Consider the following 23,397-nt stretch of genomic DNA (forward strand, 5'->3'; position numbering starts at 1 on the left):
ATAACTACCTAATTCGATTTGAGCTGTCCCTATGTACAGGGTGGGGCAAAAGTAGGTTTACAGTTGTGAGTACATGAAACATTTATTCTTGTATCATTATTAATTATTGTATTACTTTAGATACAAACAACTGTAAACCTACTTTCCCCCACCCTTATTCTATATTTGTACACACATATTTTATTTATACATATTATTGATGCATCTATTATTTATACATACATATATACATATATGAAACACAGTAAGCACCCAATAGTATAGAATATGTAACACACACGCACGCACGGAAAGTACCTGAAACACAAGCAGAATTGACTCTATTGTTGACAGGGCCACTCTGTGAAATATATCGTGTGGTCTGCCATCCTTCCCTGCTGTGATTTCAAGTACAAGACTGAGAAACACATGGTCTCCGGTCCAGTTTGGACCTGGCGGGCCCCGTTGGGAACCGAAGGATGCCGGGAACCAGTGGTGACGGCGGCTCGTTTACGTGACCACCCTTTCCCGTCGGCAGCCGGCCACGTAGGCCTAGGGAAGGTTTTCGCAAACGTACCGGAAGGTTTCCACGGTTTCCTGGGCTTTGGGAGGCTGCGCAGCGGCGGGTTCTGGAGTCAGGCGGGTTCCCAGGCTCTGGAGGGTGGCACCAGTTTTCGCAACAACAGTGGCCCCGGTGTCTGGCGTACGCGGCTCTTGGGGAGCAGAGGGCGGGCCTCAGGCTCTGGGGGAAGCGCTGCAGCTCGTCTGAGAGCCCCGAGCGCAGCGAGGCCACGCCTTCCCTGCGGGGCCACCTAGCTCTCAGCGGAGCCCAATGACGGCGGGCATCAGCTGAGTGGCCTCGGCCAAGGTTCCGGAAACCGGACCTCCTAAGGTATCCTTCTCGAAAGCGGGTCTCGGTGTCGCCGCAGCTCCTTCGCTTTTGCCTCCTCGGCTGACAGTGCGGTCGTTGCGGGAGCGACCTGCCTTTTCCCAGCCTCCTGAACAAAGACTGGAAGGAGTGGGTGACAACGGCGTGCCTTTGATCTGAGGAGCGCACCTACCTCCCGAGTCCTCTTCATCTCTCCGTTTTTGACGGTTTGCGTTTCGCTTCCTTCTACCTTCCTTGTGCCCATTTTCATTTTTGTCTTGTCTATCCACAACAGCCCCTTATTCGGCCTTTTCCTCCCTTAATTCTCACTCATCCTTGGGCGCCGTCAGACAGTGCCCTGATCCCCCTACATCCCCTTTCACCTGTGGTCTTGTAGCGGACATGGCCAGAGCTCACAGCCCTATGTATAGCATTTGCTTTGTGTTATTTGCGAACAAGTTTTTATCTTCCACTATACCTAGTGGAAAGGAGGAGTTCCGTGAGTTATTCATCACAGAATTCGCTGTATTTATCACTTAGAGCTCAACCATTGCTTGTTGAGGGCATATCGATCGGTTGGAGACGATAACAGGATGTGTAAGTGGAAATTCTTTGTAGGGAGTTGGGAAGAATTGAATGAAGTTAAAAAAAGTAGAAAAACCTTCCTCCAAGGCAGGATTAGTGAAGGGGGGGAAAGTGATGTGCTAAACTGCAGGGGAAGCTACCTTGAGAAAGGTCTTGTTAAGTGGTCTCTATCTTGACCTGGAGGAATGAGGGGAGGGTGAGATCAGTTTTCCTCTAATGAAAGTGAGTATTGGAGTGGAAAAATAGTTTAAGTAGAAGGAGCCCGGCCGGCATGTCTCAGTTGTTGAGCGTCAACCTATCAACCAGGAGGTCGTGGTTGGATTCCCTGTCTGCGTGCAGGAGGCAGCCGATCAATGACTCTCATCATTGATGTTTCTGTCTCTCTCTCCCTCTCCCTTCCTCTCTGAAATCAATAAAAATATTTTTTTAAAAAAAGGAGAAGGAAAGAGTTACAATTATTGCTGTGTAAGTATTATTTCTAATGTTTGTTGAATGTACCTGCTAGCATATGAAGTGCCTTGACTGTGTTAAAAAATGAGAAATTTTAAAACATTCCAGGCATTGAGGGGTAGGTTGAAATTACAACAGTTGGGACATGTCTTGATGGTTTTTCTTCCAGCAGTGAGAGGTAATAAAGCATGGTGAGGAGGATTGTCGAAAGATTATGACTGCCTGAGTTTGAAGCCCCGCTTTGCCACTTAATACCTGTGATACCTTGGATGTGGAGAGTCTAGCTAAGCTATTTCATGGTATTGCTGCTTCACCATCCGTTTTCTTCTGCCAGGTGGCTTGCAGGGACCTTCAACTGACACAGTCTCCCTCATGCAAGCACATGCCCTAGATAGCAGCAAGAAGAGTCACAAGCAAATGTAAGTTCCTAATATGACTTCCCCCGCAGCCCTTGTGATCAGCAGTCTCCCCTGCCTCCTAGCACCTGTGTGCTGAATGGGCCCCTTAGATAAGAACCCCTGGGGCTTAGCAAAACCTCACTCTTTGGTTTAAATGGACTGATCTGTTCCTAGCCTGGGAACCCCAAAGCACTCCACCCACAGACCTTAATAAAGGCATGTGCCCCAGGTCCAGTCCTCTCTATCTGCACTCTGTCTTGACCTCCCCATGTGGACCCTCCAGGCATGCTGTGTACTTCCTTCCAGAACTGTGAGAAATAAACGATTTCATTTACTCTTGTGGTCTGTTGTTGAACTTTGGCTCACCATCCACTTAACAAATGTTAATTTAGCAAAGTAAAAACATTGGGTAAGTTCCTTAACCTCTCTAAGCTTCATTTCTTCACCTGTAAAAAGGGAATAAAAATAGTACTGACATTTTTAGTGTTGTGATGATTTAGTACCTAGAACATAATACACGTTCCATGTTAGCTATTAGGGTTTCATGCCTGGGAGCAGAAACAGTAAAAACAGTCCTGAGTTACAGTGGAGACCTACCTCTCCAAGTTAAATGTTTCAGAAAGGTGCCCCCAGCCTGTCAATCAAAACCAAAACAGCTTTTTTTTTAAATCCTCAATCAGAGGATATGCTGTTGATTTTTTTTTTTTTTTTTAGAGAGGGGAAGGGAGAGAGAGAACATTGATCCATTGCCTCCCGTACCTGCCCAACCAGGGATTGAAGCTGCAAGGTATGTATGTGCCCTGACCAGGAATCAAACCTGCAACCTTTTGGAGTATGGGACAACACTCCAACCAACTGAGCCACACAGGCCAGGGCAAAACAGCTTCCTATTTTGGAATCTTAACCAAAAGATGTAAGAACAGCTTGGGTGAAAATTTGCATTTGTACATAGACGATAATTTATTTTAAGAGTACGGATGAAACCAGTTAGCAAGAGGGACCATTTTAATGGTCTCCTACTCACCCTGTTGGTGGAGAAGGGAATTTGCAGTTAAGCCATTGGGGGCCCTACTGGTTTTCTAGGCAGCATATAATAGTGGGCCTTGATTTTATGCTTTATACCTTAAGGACTGTGTGTCTACAGTCTGGCAGGCTCTGTTGGCCCCTATACTCATATATTAGAAGAACTGTTTACTTTTAGATTGCCTGCCTTTTTTTTTGCCTTTTTTTATTTTTTGGCTGCTTGTCGTTTATTTTCCACTTGGTGCAAGACACATAGTTGTAGTTCCAGGAGTCGGGAAGGCTCACCTGTGGCTCTCTCATCTCCCTTTTGGTGTTTTGCTGTTTTGATATAAAAGAACCCAATTGTTTCTGCTTGCTGCAGCCTGCCTAGTCTGTGGGGTAGGTGGGGTGGGGAGGGGAGGGGGGAAGGGAATAGAGGAGGAGGGGTGGGGGAGGTGCTCCAAAGAGCCTAGCGCCTCTGGAAGTTTGGTGGCCACTCAGGATTAGAGCCCTGCATTGCTTTGGCGGGCTGGTCACCAGGCTGCTTCCTTGCAAGCCTCTAACGTGATGCACAATCACAGGTGGCAGGGACCAGGGCATTAGGCCAAGGAGCTCCTTTGCAGAGCAGACTGTGGGAGGCCGCTCCTAGATGGAGACCGGGGGAGGAGAGTGCCTGCTTCTTGAAGTAGGAGACTCTCTGAGTTCCAACTTTGCATAAATGTATCTTTTCCCATGAACAAAGAAGTTAAAAATAAATTTATTCCAACAATGAAACCAAATATATTTATTTTGTAAAGATTAAAAAAAAACACACACAAGTAGAGATATAAACAGCTAAACTTTGGGGAATTGAGCCCCAGTTGTTTGTTTTCAGTTTATGAGTAACCACAAAGATTAAAACAAAAAATGACAAAGGAACTAAAGGAAAAACAGAAAAGAAACCCTGAATCTCATAGAATTCAATTTTTGTCACATGGAACTTTTCAGAGCTCCATTTATTTTCTACTACTTCTAGTGCTTCATTTTTTAAAAACTGACTTTACTAATTCCTGGGTTTCTGAAAACTAAAGTTTTAACCAAACAGAAACAGACTTCTTTTTTCTTTTATACATGTCTATAAACAAATGCAGTTATTTCCCAGTGTAAAACTGTTTCTCTCACATGAGCACTTGGGAGCTATGTCATGTACGCAGCAGAAAGGATCCACTTACAGGCTCTCAGCCTGCATTTCTGGTCTAGCCTCTCAGGCTGTCTATAGCCTGTACCATTTGCTATCAGAACATCAAATCCTAAATATTGAGTTGACATTTATACCAAGTTTTATTAATTTAAAGTTTAAAATGTGAAGGGCTCAGCAGGGCATGGCTCAGCAGTTGAGCATCGACCTAGGATACAGGAGATCCCAGTTCGATTCCCATTCAGGGCACATGCCCAGGTTGCGGGCTCGATCCCCAGTCAGGGCTGTGCAGGAGGCAGCTGGTCAATGACAACTCTCATCATTGGTGATTCTCTCTCTCTCCCCTCTCCTTTCCTCTCTCTGAAATCAATAGACATATTTTTTTTTTTAATTCAAAATGTGAAGGGATACTTGGACTTAACTAGATCTATTGAATTTCACATATAAAATATATATACACACACATACACACACACATATATATGAATGGATGAAACAATTCAGCCATTGAATTACTGACATGACTGTATTTTCTAGGAGATTGAGAGAAGATTGGAAAATTAGGAGCTCCTGAAGTATGAGGATTTTCTCCAAAGAATCCTGGTTATAGACCGAATTGTGAACCCCACCCCCCAATTCATATGTTGAAGCCTAGCCTTCAAAGTGACCATTTGATAATAGGGCCTTTAAAGAGGTAATTAAGGTTAAATGATGGCATAAGGATGGGGCCCTAATTTGAAAGGATTGGTATCCTTATTAAAAAAGGAAGAGACACCAGAGATAGATCTCTTTCCCCTCCTCTCCACCAGGTGTGCACAGAGGAAATACCACATGAGGACACAGGGAGAAGAAAAGAGTCTACGAGCCAGGAAGAGAGGCCTCACCAGAAACTAACATTGATGGTACCTTAATCTTCAACTTCCAACTTCCAGAACAGTGAGAAAATAATTTCTGTTGTTTAACCGCCCCATCTGTGGTATTTTGTTATGGCAGCCTAGCTAATACAATCCTGAACCAGAGTAATTTGTTAAAAAATATATTTTAAAAATTTGATAGCATTTGTTAAGTCCAGAATCTATTGCTAAAATTTTTATTAAGTGAAGAGCTTTAAATACATCTCACATTTTTCTTCTTCCCTGTGATTTATCCTCTTATATCCCTTAAGTTTTAAAAACATGAAACATACCTAAGAATGTTTCTAGTGGATTTTACCATGCTAATTGTGCTCTCTAAATTATAATCCATGGGATGCTAATTTCTTATTCATAGAAGGGTTCACTGTTAAAACAAATAATACATTTATATTTTTTGAATTATTTTTTTCTCAACTAACCTAATGGCAGATTGCATGTCAGATTTTAGCATTACAAAGAATGGTTTTGTTTACTTAATTTTCCTATATCTAATATTATCTGAAACCTTAATGCTTCTTTTATTTCTTTTCTCTTTGGCTCTTTGGTGCTATTCATAAGCTGCTGTGTCTACTTTAGGCTGAGTTGAGACAATGTGCTTCACAGGCAAACTCATAATTTGTGACAGAGTGATAAAGCATTATTATCAGAAACTGGTTCTTACAGATATCCTTATGACAACCTGAAATAGAATTAGAGTTAGAAGGAACCCAAAAATAATTTTCCAGGTGATACCTAAGTTTTCCAAATGTGATCTCTGGAGGAAAAGATTATATGATATGATAATTCCATTTTTAAACTCATAGAATTTTAATAACTCATTTTCAGAATTCTCTACAACAGAATGAAATGTGTTTATACTGTAGTGTGTGAGGTTCTTCTTGCTCTTATCTCTACTCTTTTTCATCTTTCCTTATAGTTCCCTACATTTGCTCTGAGGTTTCTTCTGAAAATATAAATCTTATGAGCTACTTTCAATTTGAATAGCACTTCGTAAACTCTAAAGCATTATGTAAGTGTAAATAATTATTATATTATTATGAAGGTGGTAGGCTATTGAATTGTACTCTTAAAAGTTATTCCAGTGTTGACTTTTAATGGTTCTTGGACAGTCAGCATCATTACTGAAAATGTTTAATTCTACATTTTTATATTTCATGGTTCATATTTCTAATTTTTATAACTATCTTCTTTAAATTCAGCTGATGAACACACACCAGTAGAGGATGAAGATTCAAAGAAAAGCACCACTTCAGCTTCTACTTAAGAAGGTATTTTTAAAATCCAGAGCTCTTTTTTTTTTTTAATCCTCACCCGAGGATATGTTTTTATTGACTTTTTTTTTTTTTTTAAAGAATAGTTTGTTGATTTTTAGAGAGAGAGGAAGAGAGAAGAGAGAAATATCGATGTGAGAGTGCAACATCAATTGGCTGCCTCCTGCATGCCCCGTTCCTGGGATCGAGCCGCAACCCAGGCATGTGGCCTGATGGGAATCAAACCAGCAACCTCTTGGTGCATGGGATGATGCCCAACCAACTGAGCCACTCTGGCCAGGGCTTTATTAATTTTTTTAGAGAGAGAGAGGGGGGAGAAAGGGAGAGAAAGAAACATCAATCAGTTGCCTCCCTTTAGTTCTGTAAGTAATTGCTTTATATATTTAGGTGCTCCCTGATTGGGCGCATGTACATTGAGAAATGTTATGTCTTCTTGATGTAGTGTCTGATTATGTGGTTTTTATCCTTCCTTTTATGTGGTGTACCACATTTATTGATTTTTGGATATTGTACCAACCTTGCATCCCCAGAATAAATTCCACTTGATCATGGTGTATGGTCTTTATGTATTGCTGGATCCGGTTCGCTAATATTTTGTTAAGGATTTTAGCATCTATGTTCATCAGGGATATTGGCCTATAATTTTCTTTCTTTGTATTGTCTTTATCTGGTTTTGGAATTAGGATAATGCTGGCCTTGTAAAATGAGCTCTGGGGTCTTTTCTCCTCTTGAATTTTTCGGAATAGTTTGAGAAGGATAGGTGTTAATTCTTCTTTGAATGTTATACCTAATGTGACTTGAAGTTCTTTGTTCCCAGTGCCTAGCATGGTTCCTGACATAAGTGTTTGAACAAATGAATTTCTCTGTAACAACAAATGGGACAGCAAAAGCATATTTATCTGCTCAAAGGTATTAATGTTTAGGTGTAAGTTTTTTTAATTGTATGTGTTTTTAATTTGCAGATCAAGATACAAAAGGAAATTTTTAAAGAGCCGAGAAGAAGGAAGAAACACAGATGGCCAGGTTTTTTTCTTTAATTGTTATTATGGCAAATATCAAATATATAGAAATGTACAGAGAGCAGTGTAATGATCGCCCATGTACACATCACCCTACTTGAAAAATTATCAACTTGTGGGAAGTTCCCATGGCTCCCCAATTAATTTTGGAACAAATCTCAGATATCATTTCATTTAAAACAATTCAGCCTGTTTCTCTAAAAGGTGGATATTCTTGCCCGGCCGGGCGTGGCTCAGTGGTTAAGCGTCGACCTAGGATCCAGGCGGTGGGGGTTCGATTCCCGGTCAGGGCACATGCCCGGGTTGCGGGCTGCAGCCGATCAGTGACTCTCTCATCATTGATGTTTCTCTCTCTCTCTCCCTCTCTCTTTCTCTCTCTGAAATCAGTAAAGATATATTTAAAAAAATAAAAGGTGGATATTCTTTCTTTTTTAAACATAACCACAATACCATTACACTGTCTTAAATGTTTAACAGTAATTCCTCAATTCTTATCAGACTCCATTTTTATTTTTGTTGTTTTCTAGCCTAGCAGTTTCACGTGATAAAGACCACATGAAAAAAAAAAACAAGATCTGACTGCGTCTTTTCAATGATCCATTAATCTGGAATATTAATCAGGGGACCATCTCCTTCTGCTTCCAGCAGCACTAAGTCAAAGGTTTGCTTTTAGTGTAATCACCAAGAACCAGGGTCCTCTCGAGGATGTTGAATGAAACAGATATACATTTGAAGGTGTCATCGTCACTTTGGAGCTGGGGAAGGCACAACAGTATTGTCCCTGTGGTGGGGCAGGGGAGAAGGGAAGGAAAGTGGGAAGAGAGTCTTTATGGCCTTGATGGAATTTCCTCTTGTTTCCTTTGAAGCAGCATCACCTTTGGCCAGAATGCTTTCTGGTCCCCTGTACTCTTCACAAAAATGGAGGGCAGTGGACAGAATTTGGAGCATACTAGATGAATGTCTGGATGCCACTTTCCCATAAAGATCTATGAGTAGTTTCTTAAGAAAATTTCTTTAGAGTTCAGGATTGTGTCTGAGCTCCTTAGCATGAGTGGAACTCTACCCTTACTTGAAACACAGTATTCTCTCACTAGGGATTTACCTGGCCCCATTTTGCACATATATATATATCCAAGAAGTGTAGGGCCTATTGGTAGTGACTCAGGGATGTCACCTCATGAAAACAGGCCTCGTTGCCTTCCCCCAGCAGTTTCTATTCATTCACTACTAGCCCCACTTGATACATAAAAATATGTATGCAGAGAATTCACATCTTTACTGAAAATACAAAAACATGCCCTATAAAACACAATGACTTTTTCATTTATTCACTTCATTTTATAAGGAATTGGCAAACTGCTCTTGATGATGCGCTATGAAAAATCTGAATCTTGGCAGAAAAATACTTTGGAAAACTGTCATAGAATATATATATATATATATACCTTAGAAGGTAGGGACCCATGCCAGGTCAAATCCAAGCCAAAGGAAAGCACAAGTGGAGGAGGCAAGAATGGCTTGGGCGCCATGGGTATTCTGGGCTGCAGTGGCACCAGAGGACCCAATTCCAATTGGGCTCCAGAACAAAAATGTCATTATAGCGCCCATCCAAGATGATGATGACAGGGTGACCCATGGCAACAGGCGACATATTTTTGAGAATTAAAACCCTCTGATGTCTCCAACACTTGGCCCTTCTATACTTAAACTGAATCTTCAATTGGAGGAAAAAGGTATTGGTTTAGTATATGGAACAGTTAATGTCATAATGGAAATACACAACATGCAAATCTATGTGCTATTGAGATTTTAAATCACACTGGGAGAAGCTATTTCTTTATTGCTAAAATATCTTAGGAAAGTGAATACTGTGCTCCCTAACTTCAGCTCGCCCTTGTGAGAGAAGACTATGTGCCAAGCTCCCGACTGGGCTTATTGCTTTGTTTCTATCCTCCCACCTTTAATATTCTTTAATTATTTCCCAGGTCTTGGATGCAGAGCTAACCAGTGAATTGCACTGTGCCCTTGCTGTTAATGCTTTGCCTGGTAACAGGGTAAAGAAGCGTTAGTGTCCTGAAAGCAGACTGTCAGCTGTCCAGCTGTTCCACTCCCTCTTCATTAGAGACAGTGTCACTCTGGCGATAGGGAAAGCTGAGCATGGTAAAAGCTCAACCCCTTTCAAAGTCATACTGAGGGAACCAACCCCCTATTTGAAAAGCCCATCTTGATCCTGAAGTAACTAATCAAGAGGAGCACATTGAATTTTTAGACAGAAGCTTTCCTTCAAGGCTGACTATAGGGACCATTCATCCTATGAAACTTCTTGGGAGTTAAAATGGTGCTCTAGCAAGGAGGCCAGTTGCATTTATCACTTGTCTTGCTGGGACATGAGAGTTGCTGACGCTCTGGACGCTGCTTTGATGTTTTAGCCTTTAATGCTAAGGAAAGGTTAGCCAAACTAGGTTCAAATTTATTAAAACTCAATTTTTGCCCAGCCAACAGTTTGGAGGGAAAGAGGCATATTCCATTGTCAATTCTGTATATATCAACCTTCCCCCACCCTCCAACCTTTCTTAATTCAGGACACTGTTAGCTAACCCTGGTCTAGCTACAGGTCCTGGATTTCAAATGGAAAGTGATGTTGCCTGGGGGTGATGGAACACTCTACGTTCCTGCCAGCCTTACTCCTCAACTAGGAGATCCCAGTTCCATCACCAATTCCTAAGGCAGGGGAGTGAAACTAGAATTTTAGAACAAGGTTAATAGGTGGCATCCCCATATTTACTGTAGTGTTATTCACAATAGCCAGGATATAGAAACAACCTAAGTGTCCATCAATGAATGAATGGAGAAAGAAAATTATACATACATATATAATGGAATATTATTCAGTCATAAAAATAATGAAATCTTGACATTTGTGACAACAGGGATGGACCTTGAGGGCATTATGCTAAGTGAAATAAGTCAGAGAAAGGCAAGTACTGTATGATCTTATATGTGGAATCTAAAAAAAAAACACAAGCCTAGCCGGGCATAGCTCAGCGGTTGAGCATCGACCTATGATCCAGGAGATCACTGTTCGATTCCTGGTCAGGGCACATGCCTCAGTTTCAGGCTGGATCCCCAGTGGGGGGTGTGCAGGAGGCAGCCAATCAATGACTCTCATCATTGATGTTTCTATCTCTCTCTCCCTCTCCCTTCCTCTCTCTGAAATCAATAAAGATATATATAAAAAAATAAATAATAATAAAAAAACAAAAGAACCAAGCTCATAGATATAGAGAACAGATTGGTGGTTGCCAGAGGTGGGAGCTTGAGGGTGGGAGAAATGGGTGATGGAGGTCAAAACATACAAACTTCCAGTTATAAAATAAATGTCATGGGGGTGTAATATACGGCATGGTGACTACAGTTAATTAAACTATTGCCTATTTGAAAGTTGCTAAGAGAATAAATTTTAAAAGTTCTCATCACAAGAAAACCTTCTGGAACCATATAGTGACTGTAACTGGACTTACTGTGGTGGTCACTTTGCAGTATATACAAATATTTAATCATAATGTTATATGCCTGAAACTAATATAATACTATATGTCAATTATACCTCAATAAAATTAATTTTTAAAACCAACAACAATGTGGAGGTGGGGGTCATGCAAAAAGACTTTTCCCTAAATGCCTGGCAACTATTAAAAAACACATGTCAATTAAACCTCACAGTCCATTCAGCATCCTAGTAATGGGATTTACATTATATTTAGTCCTTGTAGAAGTTCCCATTCTACAAACTGTGACAGAAGGTTTAGACAGAAGGTTTGATGCAGATCCCATCACTGCACTCACACACTTGGGGCCTCCTCTCCCTGCCTGATTCCTCACTTTCACTCACCAGTTTTAGGATTTAGAATCCTTCCTCTGCATGAGTATATTTAGGGTGGGGCAAAGGTAGGTTTACAGTTGCATTATGATATTCTTTTGAGTTAATAACGCTATTGTAATAATCATTTCCTGCATGTCTTTCTATATGCACAACTGTAAACCTACCTTTGCCCACACCTGTAGTCTAAAGAAGGCCAGTGTAATAGAGCTTATTTGGGGAAGATTCAAATGTACCAGTGGTCAAATCTCCCTAAACAGCCAGAGCCCACGTTGAGCTGACATCTGGGCAAATATTAGATCCCTATTCCCAATTCAGGTCTATTATATTTACAAAAGAGAGGGAGGGTGTAAGCCTAAATTAAGAGTTTATTGGGGGAATTCATGCTGTAGAGTTTGGAAATCGATGAGAACATTTTCTTATTTGTTTCTGTGGCTCCTTTTTCCCTTTAGAATCCCATAGAGACAACGCTATGCAAACCCATGGAGCAGGGAATGAAGTCGCCCAAACTGAAGTATTTCTTTCCCTCTGAGCTGGCTTTGCCTGTAGGAAGAAAGCAGAGTCCTGGTCCTCCCAAGCCCTGGCCAGCCCTGCCTGTGATCCCTGCCCTTAGCACTCATTGGTCTGCTTGGTTGGGCTGCTTTTCAGACAGCCCCACCACCAGATCTGCAGCCAGATCCCATCACTGCACTCACACACTCTGCAGCAAAGCTAACAAGCCCATCCTGATTTTTCTCTCTCTTTTCTTCTCCATTTCCCCCCCAATTTTTTTTATACAACCTAGGTTTACCTATGCTCTCAGAAAATTACCTCTTGATCCATTGACCCATGTTAGTCATCACTGACTGAACAAATGAAAAAGTGTTTCAAATAACCACAGGTGAGTGACCTGCCTGAACTAAGAGCCACCTCCCACTACTAACAAGTTCCATATAACCTATCTCTTCACAAAAAGGAAGAAAAAGTCTCTTAGGTGTTAGAAATTCTTCAAGGGAATATTCATTAATGCATTTGATAGTTCCTAAAATTTCTCTGTGTGTGGTATCCCCAAGGCCCATGTTTCACTCTGTATAAACTTCCCTAACACGCCCTCCTTTCTTAGGTTGGTGCAACTCTGCTTGAAGTTGTTTTAGTTTATTTCCTGTCTTAGACATATTTCAAATGTTGTAACTCTTTGTTCCACCTCCACCATAATGCAAAACTACTATTTTAGCAATGTTTGCAGACATATCTGAGTATTGCAGAAAATTAAAATTCAGGGCTACCACTCTCAACGCTGTTTTACCAAATACTTAAAAACAACTGCAGGGGAAGGCCTCTCTCTCCCAGGGCTGCTGGGGGTTCCTTTTCGTCTCAGCCAGGGCTGGAAGCCAAGATCAGCTTTAAGGATCATTGTTGGGGCTGCCATGAGCTGGGTGGCCTTATTTTCCTACCTCAGACATTTGTAGTTGCTGGGAACCCCTACTTGATCTGTACCAGGCTACAGCCTTAAGTGGTCACACTTGACACAAGGCTTCTGGCTTTTCTTGGGTACTTCCAGGCTCTTGTGAGCTGATATGGTCTAGGTTGCCCCAAAAGTAGCTTAACTGTATGCCTGCTCCATAGGCAGGATATGTGCCAATCCAAGTAAGTGGTGACCCACCACAAAGATGCCTGTGTGTAAATGTTGCTAGGAAGGGAAGTGGGAAGAAGTGGTGTCTTCTATTGTACAAGGGGCATCTGAGGCCACCAAACTCAGAAGAACCTCACCATTTTCCATACCTGCATTAACTTAGATGTCAACAAAGCAGCTCCACTCATAAGCCCACAGCTATGTCTCCTGCACAGTTTCCCTTTCAGGATTACAAGGAGGTGGTGAGGTAGAGCCATGAGTGGGTGCCAGAGGAGTGCCATGGGTATCAAGCAAGGAAGTCAGACCTGACACTCAGTACACTGGCCACAAGTGCAAGCCCAGCTTCTAAGCAGTTAGCTCCACCCAATGAGACAGCTCAGGATCTACACTGTTGTGAGCTGTGCCATCTGGCCATGGTACTTGCCTCTGGAAAGTTTTCTGCATGAGCATGCCTTCTTCATCAACTGATAAAATAGTATTTTAGAAAAGTTCTGAAGTTCTCAGCCCTAAATTCCCCATCTCTGGTGATAAGGATGCCATCAACCCTCCTGGAGCAGGGAAGGTACCTTTCATATGGGAGATTTATTTCCTGCTTTCAGGAGTCAGGGGAGGGTCAGAGTATCCTTGTAATGGCTGTTTCTCAAGTAACTTTAATTCAAAATAGTAAATATAGCAAAGTGGCATATTTGGTGCTGGCAAATTTTGCTGCTTTTCAGTTAAAAAATCCATTGTCACCCATCCAAGCTGACCCACCCCATCAGTTCTGAAAGGCATGAGAAAACTGCTCCAGAGAACACTGCTGCACATTCCTAGAGACTCAGGAAACTCCACCCAACCCTAGTATGCCTCAGCCTAGAGCAGGATCCCTCCTACCACTAGAGAAGTCTTCTGGAGCTGGGAACACTATGAAATGCTTACAGCTGAACAAATGTGGGATTTGGAATGTACTAGAGAACATATTTTTAAATTCTTAAGCCTGTATTTTATCTTGCCTGTGACTTAACTGTCCATATGCCTTGGCTCATTGCTCCGACCACTCCTTAACAGAACCCTCTTTCCATGTCATTGCAATATGATCATAAGGCCCAGATCTTTCCCCTTTGGGTAAATAAAGACACCACTGAAATGAGTTTAAGATCCTTATTTCCACCCAACCACACCCTTCCTAAACACCACTACCACCACCATCACCAAAAGCATAAATAGAACTCTAGTTCAGGCATTTCCAGTTATTTTTGACAGAAATGAAAAATAGGTCTATCTGTCCACCCAAGCACATAGTTGCTTGGAATTTTGATTGGCAGGCACTTCCAAGTCAGATATCCAAGGTTCTGATTACATTACATTTGTCGGAATTAAGATCCAGGTTACTTATAGTTTTTAGAACAAGTTTCCCCCCAAAGAGGTCATACCTTCCTCCTACTTAATTTGACCTTCCACCTTAATATTTGGAAAGTTCACTGGCTTTTGTTCTCTATTGTGAAAAACTTTGGAAAATAAGACCACATCCAGAGCTATTAGACAACTATATCTGCCGAACCTACTGAACTCCTTACAAGTCCTGCTTGTAACATTTCAGCCACGATTAAGATTTACAAAGTCAACTTGGCGAAGGTCAATGGATTTGTTGATAGCCAAGTTCTAAAGATGTTTTATAAATCAAAGCTATTTCCTCATATTAACACAGTGAATTTCTGATCTATGCTTTTGGATATATGAAGTGTACATTAGGAGGAATTCTATTTGGGGCATTAGTTAATTGGGGGAATAATTTTGGAGGTCATCTCTCTTGCAAACCTAGGCAAAGGGTAAATTATTATATCTTGCAATGCTTTGCATATTTCTTATGTTTCATGCCACCACTCAGCCTTAATCCGTCTGGCACCTGAAAGAAGGAGAGCCATGTTTAAAGAGTAGTGTCTATGACAAAGACACCATCCAGTCACAGGAAATAGATTCACTCTTCCTTTCCTTTCAGGCAGCCTGGGCATGAACAAAGAATGCTCTTTGTGTGTGTGTCAGACTGGGTGTGAGGGTCAGGAGGGATGTGTGCTGAGTATTCCCTCGCTTTCAGTCTTAGGTGGGAAGGCCGAATGTGGTTCTTTGAGCTGTGGCCAGATCAGAGAAGAAATCAGGACTGGGCCTGACTGTGTCCTAGAGATTATTTAACAGGCCCTGAAGTTCAGTGGGTACTTAAAGCATTGAAAAGCCTCATGCTTAAAAGATAAGGAAAGTTGGTCAACACTAGGAAATGAGAGAAATGTTGACTTCAGAATCATCTGGTGAGAATTGGAATGAGCACATGTGGGACATTCTCCTATTTCCCCCACCCTCAACAAGGCCTGGGGTCTCTGGGTAGTAATGACATCTTTCTCTTTACAGAAGCCCGAAATCACACACACCACGTTGGAGAAAATGGACACCCACAAGTGAGAAAGGTCAGAAGAAGAAAGGAATAAAAATTAGTAGACACCATGGCAAAGACTGTATGCTTTCCCATGAAAATGGAGCCTCCCTTCACACTAGGAATGCAGAAGCACAGAGAAACTGATCTTTGGTTAACTCCCATCAGAAAGGAAATTCTGATGTCAGCATGGCACCTTCCCTTCAGTCATTGCAATCACTCCATAGGATGACTGTGGTGTCCACAATTAGTCAGTTGTGTTTTTTTTTATCCTGACATGAGGATATTTTTTCCATTGTTTTTCAGAGAGAGCAGGAGAGAGAGAGAGAAAGAGAGAGAACATCAGTGTGAGAGAGACACATCAATTGGTTGCCTCCCGCACATGCCCTGACCAGGGCCAGGGATCGAGCCTGCAACTCAGGTACCTGCCCTTGACCAGAATAGAACCCAAGACCCTTTGGTCCTAGGGCGGACACTTTAACCACTGAGCAAAACAGGTTAGGGCTCACAATTGGTCACACTTAACATAAAGCTCCATTAAAGGAGCATCACATTGTGAACAATTATTCCAAAACAAAGGTTCAGCTGAGAAGAACATAATGCTTTTTAAAAAGTGGGCCTGGCCTGTTCATTCTCCTAACCTCATTTGCCCCCTACTTAACAGTTTCACACAAAGAGGCCAGCAGGAGCCAAGGAAAGTACAACTGATTCCTTCCAATGAGTGATTCTTCTGCAACACTGCTCAGGAGACCATCTCCTTATGCTGGTTTGAGCAGCATTATACCCAAAGTTCCCTTCTGGTGTTCAGCAGCAGGATCTGGGGTTCTCTCAAGGATGTGGAAGGTGACAAGATACATTTGAAGGCGTGATAGGTGGCTTCTGAGCTGCATAAGGAGTGATAATAGGCTTTCCTAGGCTGGTGGGGGGAGAGGGGAGGAAAGGGGGAAGAGACTCTTTGTGGCCTTGATGGAATCTTTTCTGTGTTCTTTGTAAGCAGCAGAACCCTTGGCCAGAATATTCCCCAATCTCCTCCCACAGAGGGAAGATGGTGACCGGGATTTGCAGCACGTGGGATGAGGGTTTGATGGTCACCTTCCATAAAGCCCCGTGAGTAGCCTTCTTGGATGATTCCATTTGAGTCAAGTATTCAGCCTGAACTTGTCAGCATGAAAAGAGCTCTCCTTCTCAAGAAACACACTGTTCCCTCAGTGATGACATACCCTGCCCAATCTGGCACATATTTATTGTCTAAAGAGGCAGGGTGGGGATGAGGATGGGATGAAGGTGGGAGTAGAGAAGGTATGGGTCAGTGCACACTCACCATGGGCACCTGGGAAATTTCAGTGATGTGCAGGGCCTACTGACAGTGATTTGGATCATCTCATGAAAGGAGGCCTCCTTGTCATTCATTTAAAATGGCACTTCCTTCACAATTTCCATATATACCCTACTTGTCCCACATGTGACACAGAGACAAATATATTGAGAATGTACCTCTTTATTGGAAACACAAGTGCAGAGAGGGTAAGAGTGGCATGGATGTCATAGGGGTCACTGACACCAGTAAAACTGATCTCCACTCAGGCTCCTGAACAAGGATGAGATTCTAGGGCTTTTTCAACACCATAAAGGGAAGGTGGTTCTGGGTATCAGGTGGTGCATTCCACAGCTTGGCCCTCTTCCTCTTAAACCAAACCTACAATCAGAGGGAAAAGGAGACTGGTTTAATATATTGACAGTTAGTGTCATCATAGAAAAAATCACAACACGCAACATTATATGCCACTGAGACTTAAAACTGCATCAGTAGCTCTTTACTTATTGCTAAAATACCTCAGGGAAGTTAACACACATCCCCCTTCAGCTCACCATTGGTGAGCATAGATTATGTGCCAAGTGCTGCAACAGGTTTATTACTCCCAATTTTAATATTCTAATAGCTTTTGGCAGGTGTTGGATGCTGGTGTAGCTTGAGTTGCACAATTTCTTGGTAACAGGATAAAGAAAGGTCTGTATCCTGACAGCTGACTATTATTAGCAGTTAAGCTGGATTCTGCTGCCTCCTCACTAGGGATATTGTCATCTTGTGTGGGGGAGGAATTTGGACATGGTAAATAGGGGGCCCTATTTTAAATAAAATTGAGGGTAAAGGCCCCCTATTTTAAAATCCTATCTTCTGCATGAAGTATATTCTTATTAGGAAGGAACTTATTGGCTTTTTAGATGGAAAATATCCTTCCCGGATGTCGAAGGGGTCTTTAGCCCTGAAACTTCTTCAGATATAAATAGGTGCTCCAGCAAGGAAGGCCTATCATGGGACCCATGGAGTTTGTGACTTGTCTACTGGGGCATGAGGGTTGCTGAAAGCCTGGAACACTGCCTTGAGCTTTTAGCCTGTAGTGTAAACACTGTGGAGTCCAACTCAACCAACCACCAATTTCCAAAAACTCAAAAATATCTTCAGTCAACAAATATTTAGCGGAAAGAGGCATACAATTATAACTGTTAATTGTCTTTTTTAATTCTCGTGTGAGGATATGTTTCTATAGATTTTCAAAGAGAGAAGAAGGGAGAGAGACAGAGAGAGAGAGAGGAGAGGAGAGGGAGGGAGGGAGGGAGGGAGGGAGGGAGGGAGGGAGGGAGGGAGGGAGGGAGGGAGGGAGGGAGGGAGGGAGGGAGGGAGGAGGGAGAGAGAGGCTTTGATGCAAGAGAGAAACGTCCATTGTTTGCCTCCAGTGCACTCCAATAGCAGGGTGGAACTTGCAACCTAGGTATGTGCCCAGACTGGAAATAGAATCTGCAACACTTTTGGTGCACAGGATGATGCCCCAACCAACTGAGCCACCTGGCCAAGGCATAACATTGTTAATTCTTCACACTCCACCCTAACCCACTTTACAAACCCTCCTGGGCTTGAGACCAGGTCAACTCACTCTGCTCTACAGTTCCAGGACCCTGGACCAGAGCTGCTGCTGTCCACTATGGCAGGTTATCCTAGGCACTGCTACTCAACCAGGAGCCCCAACCCTATCCCTTATCCTTAAGGCAAACAATGGAACAGGCATTTCAAGAAGATAATCAACTACCAAGGTAAGGGATCATAACTTTTTCCTCCCTGAATATTTACCAACTCTTTCCACAAACAAACAAAACTGTCAGTTAGGCATGTCTATCTTCTCTATGCCGGAGTTAATGGGGTTTATGTTGTATTTAAATACTTTAAGTTTCCAAACTGCACATTTGAAGTGACACAAAGGGCCATGTCTCCCTGCCTGAGTCCTGGCTGTTACCCTCCCCTCTCAGGATTTGTGCTCTTTCTGCTGCATGAATATACTGTCTAAAGAAGCTTTGGGAGGACTCAAATATACCAGTGGTCAAAATCCTATAAACATAACAGAAGCCCACAGCTAGCTCTGGTATGGGCTAATATTGAGTCAGTATTCCCAGTACTTGTTTCACAAAACTGTTCTATTTCCGAAAGGAAGGAGGAAACCATGTACTAAACTTTTGTGGAAATTCATGCTGTAGGGGTTGAAAATAGATGAGAACACTAAGTTTTGCCCCTGATATTTTTCCCTGAGGCTCCTATTCCCTTCCAAATGTCATTGACAGAGCACCATGGAAGCCCAGGGAAGGGGAAAAGCAAGTCACCAAACCTTATGTTCTTTCTTTAATTCTGCACAGGCTTTGTCAGCCTGAGAAAGTGCTCCCAACCTCCTCCCAACCTTTCCAACCTGAGCCAGGCCTGTGAGCCAGTCTGTGGTGTCAGGATGCCAGTACTCAATGGCCTGCTTTGTTGGGCTGCAGCCCAAGTCCATCACTGCACTCACACATGCACTCTGTAGCAAAGCTCAGAAACCCAGCCTGATTTTCTTCACTTCCCTTTAGGCAAATACCACTTTGATACAACTTTTGATCCCATGACCTACACATTAGCCTTCACAGCCTGCAAGAGGGGAAAAAGTATGTGGAATTAACACAGCTATGAATCTATCGCAAAGGGGGCCACACCTTGCCACCAAACAAATTCCACAAAACTCGCCTCTTCAAAACGGTACCATCAAAATGGAAAAAACACCTTAGATGTTAGAAATTCCTCATGAGAATATTCACTTGTGCATTTCTTAGATTCATAAGGCTGAATTTGTGTAAGATATGAAAGACCTCTTTTGATTGCATGTAACTGTTCTCTAACCTTTTCACCCTTCTTAGCTCAATTCACATTACTTTTTGCTCATTTGTTTTTTCTGTGGACTGACTTCCAAAGCTTGTAAACTTTCCCTCCATTCTCAGCATGTGATTGTTCCAGCAATGTTTTCAGGTTGAAATATCAACGGGTTTCAGAAATGTGCAGTTTGGGGCTGCCACTCTTTGCAATGCCTAACCAAACACTTAAAAACAAAAGGAGGAGAACCAGGCAAGTTTTAGGATAACTCCCCTGCCAAAGGGCTTTTTCAGGTTTACTCACCTGCACTCTGTCTTCAGTCGCTCCTTCGCGTCTCCCAATGTTCCTCCTGAGGGGAGACCACAACAAATGCTTAGAATTTGGAGTTGTGAATAAAACAGGTAGGCTGTCTTCCCCTATTACTCACAGCTTACTTCAACCTATGTTGTTCATATAGAGCAGTGACTTTCAACCCTTTTCATCTCATAGCACTCATAAGCTAATTACTAAAATCTATGGCACACCCAAAATATATATTGTTTGTTTTGTAGAGATGAAAAAATATATATAGGTATAATTTTGATTGATTCACACCAGACAACTATTTTTATGTTGGCTGTTGTCAGTTTTGTATATGACAATGTAAGGGAAAAGAGGTCAGTGCCTCTGACTAAATAGTCAGGTACTGCATGTTTTAAAAATTCTTGCAGCACACCGGTTGAATATCTCCGACACAGAGCGTTCTCTGGATAAGTTACTCCACCACCCTAATATTTATAAATGCATTGATTTAGCTAAGAGCTTAAGCTTGGCTCTAAATGATAAGAAGGTACAATTGGACCTTTTTATACCCTGCTCTCTGTGCATTAATTTGAGTACTTCCAATGTCAGGCTGAGCCCCAACAAGACTCCACAGAGAAGTGCTCCTAAAGGGGTACCAGTGCTAGAAGGAGTTGAACTTTTTGAATGTACTGATGGGCCTGAAGGAAAGCAGCCCCAGAATATGCCAATGTGGCATATTGATTGTTTTTAATGAAAATTACTTGAGAAACAGCTAGTGCAAGAAGAACTTTTTGACTCTCTGCACTCTGTCACCCTAAAACCAGAAAATAAATCTCGCATATGAAAGGTGACCTCCCTGAACAGGGAGTTAAAGAGACTTCCTCAGAGCCAGAGACAGGGAATTCAGGACTCAGAGGCTTATACAAACAAGTCTCATAAATTCTTTACTAATTTCTCCCCTCAGCCCAACTCTGCTTAGATTCTTCACTGAATGAATACCGAAGCCTACGTCTCTTGTCTTGTCCATTCTTCACTAATATATTGTTACTGTCTCTAAAAAAGATGAAAGCTGCCTGCTTGGGACATTTCCTTAGGCCCCACTTCTGTGAGACCTCTGGGTATACGAATTCAATTCTTCATATTCCCTGCCACTCTGTCTTGTGTCACTTCACTGGTTAGGCCAACCAGAAGCACTAAGAAGGGAAAGGGGGAAATTGCCCTTCTCCCCAACGATACACTTATACATGTATATACATGTATATGATTTCAGGCATGATTATCTATATGTTTGTAAAGAATATGTTTAATTTTGTACCCACACTTTGCAAAACAGTTCATTTTTTCTTTTCCTTTAAGAAGTCGTGTTCTGTCTGGTAATGGGAAATAGCCATTGGTTGGTGTTCACGTGTCCCAACTCCCTTCACAAAGATTCCTAAGGGTCAAGCTTACTTGCCAACACAAAGCAGACAAGGAGACACATCCATATGAGAAGGTCTAGGACAAAGGTGTCCCAAGTCCTGAGGCAAGTTTTAGGATAACTTCCCTGCCAAAGGGCTTTTTCAGGTTTACTCACCTGCACTCTGTCTTCAGTCGCTCCTTCGCGTCTCCCAATGTTCCTCCTGAGGGGAGACCACAACAAATGCTTAGAATTTGGAGTTGTGAATAAAATGAAATACATGGGTATACATTTTCAGCTTGTTTTAAAATTTGCATTCTGTCCCTCAAGAACCTCCACAATAAATTTTTTGGTTCTCCCAGCATGGGGCTTGCTTTGTAGATGGTTGCCCCTCAAAATTTAAGGTGGCATCAACAACTCAGTAGTCAGGATAAATAACTTCAGTGAAATTCAGAAAAATATAAACATAAATGTAAATCAAAAGCACACTGATACCACCTCATCCATGTAGATGGCTGTTGCAAAAAAAAAAAAGAGAGAGAGAGAGAGAGAGAAAATAAGGATTGTTATGGAGGTAACAGAGAAATTGGTACCTTGGTGCACTGTTACTAGGAATGTAAAATGGTGTTGCCTGTGTCCACTTGCATGAGGTGCTCCTATGGGTGTGACACGACAGAGTCTCAGGTTTGCAGGAGGAAGGGCCGTGCAGATGGATGGTGGTGATGGTTGCACAGTAAGAAGAATGTGCTTAATGCCACTGAATTGTGGTTGAAAATGGTTAAGATAATAAACTTTGTGCTATCTGTATTTTAACATAATAGAAATTAGGAACAATAAACTAGTCTCTTAAACAATTAAAATGGGCAAAGCACTTGAAAAAGCACATTAAAAGATGCTCAACATCACTTATCCATAGGGAAATGCCAATCAAAACCATAAGATACCACTTCACGTCCACTGAGACAGCTAATATAAAAAAGGCAGAAAGTAACAAGTGTTGGGATGAATGTGGAGAGATTGCAATCCTCATGGGTGCTAGTGGAAATGTAAAATTGTGCAGCTACTATGGAAAACAGTAGAGCAGTTGCTCAAAACCCTTAAAGCAGGAGTAGCATATGATCTGGCAATTGCACTTCTGGGTATACACAAAATGATTGGAAACAGTGACTCCCACCTAATTTTGCACACCCAAGTTCATAGAGGCCTTATTCACAATCCCAGAATATAAGCAACCCAAGTGCCCATCAATAAACAAATAGATAAACAAAATATGATATTTACACACAACGGAATGTTATGCAGCCTTAAAAAGCAAGGAATCCTATCACAGGCTACAGCATGGAAGAAACTTGAGGGCATTACACTCAGTGAAATAATCCAGTCACAAAGAGAAAACCAGTGTGTGATGCCACTTCTAGGTGCACCTGGAGGATTCAAATGGCTAGGAACCGAAAGTGGAAAGGTGGTTGCCAGGCCGGAGAATGGAGTTGTTTACTGTGTCCAGTTTTAGTTTTACAAGAGGAAAAGTGTTCTGGGGATTGATTGCACAGTACGAATGTACTTCACACCACTGAACTGTACACTGAGAAGTGGTTAAGATAGCAGAATTTATCTTTAAGTACGAATTACCACAATTAAAAAAAAAAAAAAGACTGCTGAGCAGTAAGCAGGCTGGATTCATGTGCCGACTGTACGAAACTATTTCCCTGATGCTCAGAAGCTTTCCCCTCCCCCATCCCTAGAGCACAGGTGACTTTTTGGCTTAGAAAGAGAAGGAGAAGGCACAGGGCAGAGACAAATGTGCCTAGAAATAAGCTCAGACCCCTTGGAGAACTGGGCACCTCCCAGAGCAGCCACTCACCGTGTGACCATGTCCGGGTACTGAGTGTGTTGGTAAATGCTTTCCAGCTCCCGCACCTGGCCCGGCGTGAACTTACGGCGTTGGACTCGTCGTCGCGGGTTCTGGGGCTGCGGTGCTGCGGCCGCAGCCCCCTG

General features: G+C 42.3%; 1 protein-coding gene across 9 annotated transcripts; it reads left to right on the forward strand.

Annotated features, from left to right (window-relative positions):
- Positions 1–303: 303 nt before the first annotated feature.
- On the forward strand, positions 304–23,397 carry LOC308551775 (uncharacterized protein). 9 transcript variants are annotated; one of them, XR_013998060.1, is made up of 13 exons: positions 304–871; positions 2,217–2,301; positions 5,269–5,395; positions 6,573–6,641; positions 7,607–7,667; positions 8,191–8,324; positions 12,328–12,423; positions 15,538–15,593; positions 16,224–16,402; positions 16,557–16,666; positions 18,505–18,649; positions 19,448–19,522; positions 23,311–23,397. XR_013998060.1 is itself a non-coding variant. In XM_081126423.1 (10 exons), exons 4-9 carry the CDS (start codon positions 6,597–6,599, stop codon positions 19,461–19,463), a joined length of 333 nt encoding a protein of 110 aa, XP_080982549.1. In that variant the 5' UTR covers positions 304–871; positions 2,217–2,301; positions 5,269–5,395; positions 6,573–6,596; the 3' UTR covers positions 19,464–19,522; positions 23,311–23,397. The 9 variants fall into 9 exon arrangements, 1 of the variants encoding a protein (XP_080982549.1); XR_013998061.1 differs by having other exon boundaries at positions 16,598–16,666; XR_013998062.1 differs by lacking the exon at positions 16,224–16,402 and having other exon boundaries at positions 16,598–16,666.

Source organism: Miniopterus schreibersii (assembly GCF_964146895.1).
Source record: "Miniopterus schreibersii genome assembly, chromosome: X".
Classification (NCBI taxonomy): domain Eukaryota; kingdom Metazoa; phylum Chordata; class Mammalia; order Chiroptera; family Miniopteridae; genus Miniopterus; species Miniopterus schreibersii.

Excerpts from the sequence above, each read along its gene's own strand:
- LOC308551775 (XM_081126423.1), top strand. The coding sequence starts at position 6,597 with ATGAAGATTCAAAGAAAAGCACCACTTCAGCTTCTACTTAAGAAG. Across the intron at positions 15,594-16,556 it reads GACACCCACAAGTGAGAAAG|CAGAACCCTTGGCCAGAATA; the intron begins GTCAGAAGAAGA and ends CTTTGTAAGCAG. Across the intron at positions 16,667-18,604 it reads GTCACCTTCCATAAAGCCCC|GCAAACAATGGAACAGGCAT; the intron begins GTGAGTAGCCTT and ends CTTATCCTTAAG.